The 9,566-nt window shown below is 34.0% G+C and overlaps 1 protein-coding gene across 2 annotated transcripts; it reads left to right on the top strand.

The window, feature by feature from the left end:
* The first annotated feature begins 1,258 nt into the window (after window positions 1-1,258).
* On the top strand, window positions 1,259-8,052 carry LOC137814116 (bZIP transcription factor TGA10-like). Of its 2 annotated transcripts, none has more exons than XM_068616686.1 (11): window positions 1,259-1,947; window positions 2,036-2,136; window positions 2,884-2,972; window positions 3,157-3,279; window positions 3,501-3,569; window positions 3,682-3,741; window positions 3,854-3,931; window positions 4,046-4,121; window positions 4,225-4,496; window positions 5,262-5,501; window positions 7,736-8,052. In XM_068616686.1, exons 1-11 carry the CDS (start codon window positions 1,757-1,759, stop codon window positions 7,883-7,885), a joined length of 1,449 nt encoding a protein of 482 aa, XP_068472787.1. In that variant the 5' UTR covers window positions 1,259-1,756; the 3' UTR covers window positions 7,886-8,052. The 2 variants fall into 2 exon arrangements, with proteins under 2 accessions (XP_068472787.1, XP_068472786.1); XM_068616685.1 differs by having other exon boundaries at window positions 2,033-2,136.
* The last annotated feature ends 1,514 nt before the right edge of the window (window positions 8,053-9,566 follow it).

Here is a 9,566-nt window from a genome sequence, read left to right as displayed (position 1 = left end):
TTCGTTCAAAGTTTTATGTTTTTCTTAAGTCAATTTTGTCTATATGTTGAGACAATCTAAAATAGATTATAGAAGTTTTTGTTCAACAATCTGCCATTCAGATAACTTACGTCTGAAATCTCGCTTCATATGACTGTAACTATTCATTACATAAATTCTTCAGCCTTGAAAACGATTTACAATATTCAACCTGTGATAAAATCATTTTCAAAATTCAGGAATATCACTATCTACTATTGTTACAATGACTTGATTAATTCAGAAGACATGTGGAGATATTATGTCTCCTTCCAAATCATTAAGGCTGAATAATATTGATTACATTCACAAGGGATTTCAAATTATAACAAAAACTCCCCATATAAATTAATGATTATTAGTTATTAAATATCCCTCATAATTATCTTGTTTGATTTGAAGAGGGGCTAGTATAAGACAAATAAAATAAAAGATAGACAGAAGAATACAAAAAGTGAAGTCTTTGTTTTGATTATTAAAGGTTTGAAAATAAACGCTCTTTGTATTTATAATAATATTTATATTTTAGTTCACACACACACACACACATATATATATATATATATATATATATATATATAAATATTACCCATTTTAATTATTTTCCATTCACTTTCCAATCAGTCAAAACAAATAAAAAAAAGCATGTGTAAGTACTAGATAAGTAATTTTAAATTGCAAAATTAGAACATAAGGATTACAGATGTATAGGACAAACTAAATAATTCAACCTTAATTAAAATTTTGAATATATATATATATATATATATATATATGTATATCTATATATATATATAGATAGAGAGAAAAAGAGATTATATATATAAAGAGAGAGAAAGAAAGAAAGGAGTAAATGTCTGAAAACGTATGTGAAGTAAGAAAGTAAATGATAGAAAAAGAATAAATGTTTAATAAACAATAAATGATATTTAATTAGCGTTTAGTTTTATTTGTTCCTGGTTCAGAATATCTTGCTTTGGTATTAATTTTCACAATTACTTATTTTTTTTATGTAGAAATTATAAATTTAAGACATTTCTTAAGTTCAGTAAATAAAAAAAAAGTGTGCGTAAATTAAAATGGGTGGTGTGTTAAATATGTTAAACCAAGAGAGCCGCCTGAGGGATCAACGTGTAAGCGTGTGCATGAATGTCAATAGGAAAAGTTGAACACAGAGAATGACTTTTTGGTCATTTCACTCTATAGAATAAGTAGGTTTCGCACGGAAGCTCTTAATTTTAAGGTGGTTTTACCATTCCATCTTTCAATTCAAAATTGGTTTTCTCTCCCTCATAAGCAAACACAACCTAAGACAGGTTTTGTTGCATCCTCTTCTGTGCTTCTTCCAGATATACATAGACAGAGGCTTCAACTTCTTGAAGTGGGTGATGCCCTGAGAGGACCGTTTATCCGTAAAAAAAAGAAGAAATTGGTTTGCAGAAAGTCATCATCTAGTTTGAAGAGAGAGAAAGTAGTGTAATAGAAAAAGAGTGTTGTCTTTTGTTGGCTTCTAACTTCGCATTCAATTCCATTCTCACTTCCTCTCTCTCTTCTGTAACTCGCTACATGCTATTCGACTATAACCGCCTCCCTCTTTTACCGTAGAGGAAGGAAATGATCTCAAGAAGGCGGTTTCGCCATTGATGGGGTTTCCGAGAGCTACTTTAAGAGAGAACAACAACAGGAGGCAACATAAACAGCACCAACAGCATCAACCCTTTTAGGTTCTTCTCTTCTCATGGCTTCCAAGACCACCAACCCAGCAACAAATAATCAATTCGAACCACTCCCACCACCTCAGCACCGTCACCCTCATCCTCATCATTATCAGTTTCAACAACACCAACATCATCAAATTCATGACCATCAAATTTCTTTTAGAATGATGCAATCCTCTTCATCATCTTCCTCTATCCCCGGAAACTACCTGTGAGTTTTTTTTTTTGTTTTGTCTTACATTATTCTGCGTTTTTTTTTTGTTTCTTTTGTGGTTCAACGTGTGTGTTTATGTCAGCAGAGGCAAGGATTCCGGGGCTTATGACTTGGGTGAATTGGATCAAGCCTTTTTCCTCTACCTTGATGGACAAGCAGACCCCTCCACTGTTCAAGACCAAAGACGTGAGCTTTCTCGTAAACTCTCTCTCACACGCACGCACACATGGAAATTTCTTTCTTTGTTTTTAGCTTCTAACCTTCTCCAAATTCAAAAGAGGGACTTCTTCCCTCTCACTTTTCGTTCGTTTGTGAGATTCTCCTTGTTGGGTCACACCAAAAGCATGTTTGGCTGATTCGTATCTGCAGCTTCGTACTTCCTTTGACCAAATCCTTGCAGAGAAGGGAGGGGCAGAAGATGGAGCAGATATTTCCATCTCTAAAAAAAAAAGAAAAAAAAAGAATGAAAATTGATCCTCTCTTTCTCTCTCTACATTTATTTTAGTTTAATTGTTTTCTTGTTTTATTCCTTGGAGGTATGAGACCATGACATGTAACAAACCGGTGTCATGATCTCCTTCAAACAAAAACACCACTTGTACTGAAAAGGAAAACGAGTAGGGTATGGGGGTTCCTTCTGCCTTTACTTTCTTTGCTTTCTTTACTTTCTTCCTTTTTTCAGTTTGGATCGAGAGCTACAAATGCATGATAATTCTCGTACCAATTTAAATGCCTCACACCTCTTGTCTTTTGTGATCTCTCTTATTTTCACATTTGGGTCGTCTCTTAATCATTCTGTCCCTCCAAAAAACAGACCCTCTTTCAGTCTTTCATTTCTCTCACCTTCTCTCTGATTATAAATATTAACTTGCTTAGATATATTTACACATAATTTGATGTTGCTGAATTTCGTACATGTATGCGTCTCTGCAGAGAACTCATCATCAGGAATGAGGCCTCCGACTCTCAACATTTTCCCATCTAAGCCTATGCACGTAGAGCCATCATCGTCCAAGTCCAAGGTGTAATCATTATTGATACCTCACTGTCCATTTATATTAGATATATATACTACACTCTCACTCTCTCTTTCTGTTACTATTCCTTGCTTCATACATGGAGATAACTTTGGTCAATATTATTCATTGTAAGTAAATAATGGCACTATATTAATATCTTTTATATATTTATATTTGATTTTGGTAGGCTAACATAGAGTTAGTTTCTCCGCAAACAAGTGGTTCAAAGAGACCATCAGAGCCGTCGATGGAGTTGGCCAACCCTCGAAACGAAGGTGCTTCTGCCCCTCAACCACCCAAAGCTGTCAAGGTACGAACCTAGTGTGTATATATACATATATACGTGTGTGTATGTATATGTATATATGTATGTATATGTATATATCAGAGAGACAAATCTATCTGTTATAAATGACTAGGATATATTCTGAGTTTGGTAGCATCTTTGTAGCCTGAGTTTCTGACCTTAAATATATTCTTATTTTATCTAAAAATTTCTCCAATTAATCACCTATGCGTTTAATATGGCAGCGAGAGAGCAATCGCAAAGGTCCAACGTCAAGTTCTGAACAGGAAGGACCTAAAACACCAGATCCTAAGGTTAACTCTTCAAATTTTTTTCTTTCTTTCTTCCTTATCCATCCTTTTCAAGCTAGTTACTGATTTTTTAAATACGGATGCTAATATATCCGCTTTAAAACGTTGTGCACAGACACTCAGAAGACTTGCTCAGAATAGAGAGGCAGCTAGGAAAAGCAGGCTTAGGAAAAAGGTTAGTGATTCCCAAGGAAGATTATTTTAACTCAACTCTGTTGTTTTACACTCCTTTGGTAAGATTTTCTAAGGCCATGAGCCATTCGGTTTGTCTTCTTTCTCTCTCTCAGGCATATGTTCAACAGCTAGAGTCAAGTAGGGTTAGGCTTAATCAGCTGGAACAAGATCTACAACGTGCTAGAACTCAGGTAAGGGAGAATAAAACCACATATGCTATAACTGGCCATGACATTGCTAAAGTTTTCAAGTTCAAACATCTGTGGTTTTTACAACTTACAAGTAATGCGTGTTTCTATTTTTAGGGCATGTTCTTAGGTGGAGGTGCACTTTTGGGAGGAGAGCAAAGCCTCCCTGTCGCTATGAATACCATTAGCTCGGGTCTCAATCTCTTCCCACTAACAAGATGCTACATGTGCATGCTTTATTCTCTTACACTTTCCAATGTTTTTATTTTGCTGATAAATTTTAAATTAAATTTCAGAGGCTGCAATGTTTGACGTGGAATATGCAAGATGGGTTGAGGAGCACCACCGCATAGTGTGTGAGCTAAGAGCTGCAGTGCAAGAGCATCTTCCTGAGAACGAGCTTAGACTTTTTGTGGACAATTGCTTGGCGCATTATGATCAAGTAATGAACCTCAAGAGCCTAGTGGCAAAAACAGATGTGTTTCATCTGGTTTCTGGCATGTGGAAGACCCCAGCTGAACGTTGTTTTATGTGGATCGGAGGATTCAGGCCTTCTGAACTCATTAAGGTACATCAAATTATTGTAGCCAAATATGGTTCACAAATGCTACCCACGTGTCCTAGAGTCTTGAATCACGTAATGACATATTACGTGTGACAACTAGAAGAAAAAAAAAACACTTATATGTGAAATAGCGAGTGATAACAAGTTTCTCAGTATATTTTCTTTTTTTAAAAAAAGTCCATTTTTTGAAATTTGTGGGGTGATTTTATGATAACTTGGAAGTCTTGCGCGGGGAGAGTGGAAGGAAATTGGGGTGCGTTATTCACGGTATTCATTACAAAAAGTTTGTCTTATAAATGCTTGAACTCCATTTTGTCGGTGGGGTAACAAAAAAAAAACGAAGGGTATGAATTCAATGTCATCAATGGAAAAGATAAAAGAATCATGAAGGTTTCCCGTAGTGGGTAGAATTAGGCTTCATTCTCATATAACGCCATACCTTTAACTCCAATTCATGGTTAGAAGCGAGATGATTGAGAAATTAGCTAGTAAAGAGAAAGGGAGTGGCATGGGTCTTTATCTCTCATTTTCTTCTTTCAGCCTGTTGTTGATGGGAAATGGAGATAAGGTTCACGTTTCCATTTCCATCTCTTTCAATGTTCAACAGTAATCAATTAACAAACAACTTCTCTCTACCATAAAATCGTGTCATTTTATAATATTCTTCATACATTGATGATTATAGTATAACTATATTATATTAGCTTGTTACAACAAGAACCAACTTCTATAATCTACTCTCTTATAGTGATTTAATTTGTGTTTTAGATTATTCTGAGTCAAATTGAGCCTCTGACGGAGCAACAAATATTGGGTATATGTGGATTGCAACAATCGACTCATGAGGCAGAAGAGGCTCTCTCTCAAGGGCTGGAGGCTCTGAATCAATCTCTTTCGGACACAATAGCTTCAGACTCTCTTAGCTATCCTCCCAATATGGCTAACTACATGGGACAAATGGCTGTTGCCATGAACAAGCTCTCAACTCTCGAAGGCTTCGTTAGACAGGTACGTTGCACTACTTTGACTTAACGTGCATCTCCCAAATTTTTAATGTGCGGGTATATATATAGTAATGACATTCATCACACTTCACAATTAATATTAATATTCTCTACAATTGACTTTTTAATATTAATGAAAGAATATGTATTTCTTGCGTTATCTAAAAGAATGTAATATTTTATGCGTGTCAATATCATTACTCTAAAAACAAACATCTTCACCATGGACATTGAATTTGGCATTGGTGATTTGGTGAGGGAGTTTCGTGACCGTTTGATCTTGGTTGATTAGTTTGGTGGTCCCTACGACCATGTTTCCATAACCAAACCATGTTTCCATAACGAATCTCGTGAGGTTAGGTAACAAGAAGAATCTGTTGTTCTTTGGGTAGGGAAACCTGCCCCAACCCCATAAACTACTACTTCTATGCATGTCTCTTTCTTGAGGTTGTTAGATGGAATCTACTAACAAATTATAAAATCTGCAAATCAATTTAGAGGTACATTGGGGACTAATATGTTTATATCTCGAAATGGACTCTTTTTCCTTTAGGATTTCTCTGCTACAACTACTTTGATACATTATATGTACACCGGACACGGCCTAAATAAACATGCACCTTAATAAGGAAAATTACGTGCAACCAAATTGAGTTTTGTGTGTACTAAAGATTATCTCGATAATAGTACTAGTTAAGATTAAATACCCAAATATAAATTTAGCTTGTTTGATATAGTTTAGTACTAACGGATATTAAAAGCATACTTCAAAGTTACCATAATAAGAACAATAAAACATATATATAACTAAGGTGCAGTAAGTGTAATGCTGAAAGTTTAAATTATTTTGAACATTTCATTAACATTGAATGCCAATGTCAAAGGTTAGTGTGTACTAGTGATCATATGCACGTGAAACTAGGCAGATGAGTGGTCCCTCACCAATACAATTGTAATTAAAAGATATCTCTTAGCCCCATATCTGTGTGATGTCATGGTCATAGACGTTTGACTTGAAGACACAACACAGACCCTTTCCCATAACTTCCTTTTTCACTACTTCATACAAACGGACAATGTTGAGTCTAATATGGAGTTGTGTTCGCTTGGTGGACTTTGGGTTTGAAACGGATGCAACATATATGGTGTGGATCAGTTTTGAATGAAATGGAACATATGTTTCTTTTCTAAGTAGGATTTGACATTTGATTTTGGAATTTTATTATAGTTCAATTAAGTTAATAGTATTGGTAATCTGAATTTCTTTGGGAAAAACATTACACTAAACATATTCATTTATGTATGTTTTGTAACTTGTATTCAAGTTACCCAAGTTAGCTCACCACCTCTTAATAGTAATTTCAAGAGAAAAATAGATGGTTAATTAATTACAGGGAAATCAGAATACATCCTAATTGAATCAGATGTAAAACATCAAAACAATGGGAAACCGAAAACCAGAGGAATCTTTTTTTGGTAGATAGACTAAGGATAATGAGTTTTGCAACAACCTTTCCCTAATTCATCTAATCTCACCACTGGTTGTTTGACCACTTTTATTCTCTATTCTAGACTTCTTTTGGCCACAATGCTGACTTAAAATTACTCCTACATGGTCCAGGGTTTACTGTGATCATTATTCTTATCTTGTCACCATAAGAAATCCAATCTTTGAAAATATCGTCTCTGTTGAACAATAATAGTCAGTTAGTCACCCCCTTTGAATAAAATGCACAGACTATATACTAATTTTATAATATAATACTTTGTTGAGTTAATTCACGATCCCGTTACAAATCTTCTACCATCTTCCATGATGGGTTCTTATAAGGTTAAAGGATCCAAATTTTGACTACGAAAATTTCACATGCAGAGGATAAGTGGGTAGAGATTTCAATCTCGTGTCTATTTCTGACCATTATGATTTAATATTTTTTCCCAGTTGAAGTTACATGCAAAGGGTTGATTTTCTACCCACACATATATACATGCGTTTATACATACATTCACACACATACACAAAAATCAGCCCATATACATATTATATTATATGCATAATTCAAAATAACAATCAAAGTTTAAATGCAGTTCTTACTTACACAAGTATTTAACAGTGTTACTTTAGCTTTGTCTCGTGAAAATTATCTCCATTTCAGTAAATCAAATCATGAAATTCAACATTATTTTGTATCAAAAAGTGATTGCAATAAGATTGAGTTTTGTACTTAAAACTTGCAGGCAGATAATCTTCGGCACCAAACCATTCACCGTCTGCATCAGCTCCTAACAACGCGTCAAGCAGCAAGGTGTTTTCTGGCCATAGCCGAGTACTTCCATCGTCTTCGAGCTCTGAGTTCATTGTGGTTGGCACGCCCTCGCGTAGAATAGCAACTGCTACTTCATGCATGCGTGGCATAGTACTCCCTACCTAGCTACCTATATATATATATATATAATATAAAATATAATATATCATAATATGATATGCCCTTAATTTATAGCTTCTTAAATTTTCCTTTAATTATAAATTTAAATGTTCTCTCTTCATTCTGGTACCACCCTCTCTCTTTCACACTGCAGCATTGCGCGGCTGTGTAGATAGACAGATAATTAAATATAGAATTAAATGTTAACAACTATAGCTCTTGAGGTATTTTCTTTCTGCAAATTTCTGAAGGAAGCCGTTTATGTGAAAGAAGAGGTTGGGGCGAATTAATGAAGATCAAAAGAAGTTTTTTTTTTTTGGGTGGAAGTTTTGTTCCTCCGAGATAGAGCGTAAGACAAAGTTTTTGCTTTCCAAAGGTTGCATGCTTAGGCTGTTTTGTCTTTGCCATTGATGAAATCATATACACATTGGTTTAGTCATCAATTTTTATTTTTTTGTTATATTATTTGCTTTATAATATGTTCGATAATCGATTTTCTATGTTTTGCTTCATCCTATGAATCAGTAAATTAGGTGGTCCATTCTTTTATAAGGTTGGTTGTAACAGTCAATTTCAGAAGATAATAAACACGTAGGAGTTGCTTTTTATTTTTTTAAAAAACTTTTAATTCGAAGCGTTAGTTAGTGTTTTGTTGACTTATAAATCGGTTTTGTTAACTATTATTATTCAAAGGGCAATTGTCAAAATATTAGTGATTAAAAAATGTACTAAAAAACTTGAAGTATGTATATCATATAAAGTATTAAACTCAAATGCAGTTTTGTTCTACTTACATATTTGTTTTAAAAAAAATCAAATATACTTGTAATTTTGGTTTCTATATTTTTAACGTGTGATTTTTTAGTTTTTCTTAATGTTACATTTACGTTCCAAGTAGTGTTTGGATAATGATGAACCATGTCCATTAAAAAAAATGTTATATGTAGGTCCTATCATTAGTTAAACATCCAAAATTTAATTAAATTTGATAAAGATAGTTATTCTGACTTTCGGTGTGTGTTAAAATAATATTCAATCAATCACTACATTTAAAGTATTCTTCATCATAGAATTCAAAAGATTAAAAAACACATGGATTCGTATTGGAATCATTTTTCTATTCATAAAGATAATGCAAATGTTTTAAATTTAAGTCTATAGAGATAACATTGTTAGAGTCAATCACAACATCTGAGGTAGTTTTAGATGTTTGGAGTTCTGTTAGCAGTTTTGTTCTTAAAAGAAATCTTAAAGGGTTAAAGGAGAGATGTGTATTCAATAGTTCTTTTTACAGAAACTCGTAAACAGTGAGACTATTAGGTGTACCAAAACATAATCATTCATGAATGAAATAAAGAAAGGGTGTGTAAATGAATTGCATAGTTCCATATTGTATTTCTCAACAAATATTTTCCTATTAATAAATACGAAATAAGTTATGGATCAACAAACCACATGACTCACTCGGTCATTACCTATAGTAAAAGTTGATTGGAAACACAAACAACCCGAGGCATGGATGAACATTGGCTTAAGGACCTATCTATGGTATGTTGTTCAAGCCCTCTCCCAAGGTGCAACAAGAGCTTTTCGAGTGGTACTGGAAATCACAAAACTAGCATACTCTTAAGAAAGAATAACTC

Source organism: Phaseolus vulgaris, chromosome 1, assembly GCF_000499845.2.
Source record: "Phaseolus vulgaris cultivar G19833 chromosome 1, P. vulgaris v2.0, whole genome shotgun sequence".
In the NCBI taxonomy this organism is placed as follows: Eukaryota; Viridiplantae; Streptophyta; class Magnoliopsida; order Fabales; family Fabaceae; genus Phaseolus; species Phaseolus vulgaris.
Note: the sequence above shows the minus strand (reverse complement) of the source record. Positions and strands in the feature narration are given on the sequence as shown.

Bases quoted from the DNA above. Each gene is read 5' to 3' on its own strand.
- LOC137814116 (XM_068616685.1), top strand. From the start codon at position 1,757: ATGGCTTCCAAGACCACCAACCCAGCAACAAATAATCAATTCGAACCA. The intron at 4,122-4,224 runs GTCTCAATCTCT...ATTAAATTTCAG, and splicing joins TATGAATACCATTAGCTCGG to AGGCTGCAATGTTTGACGTG. The intron at 5,502-7,735 runs GTACGTTGCACT...TAAAACTTGCAG, and splicing joins TCGAAGGCTTCGTTAGACAG to GCAGATAATCTTCGGCACCA.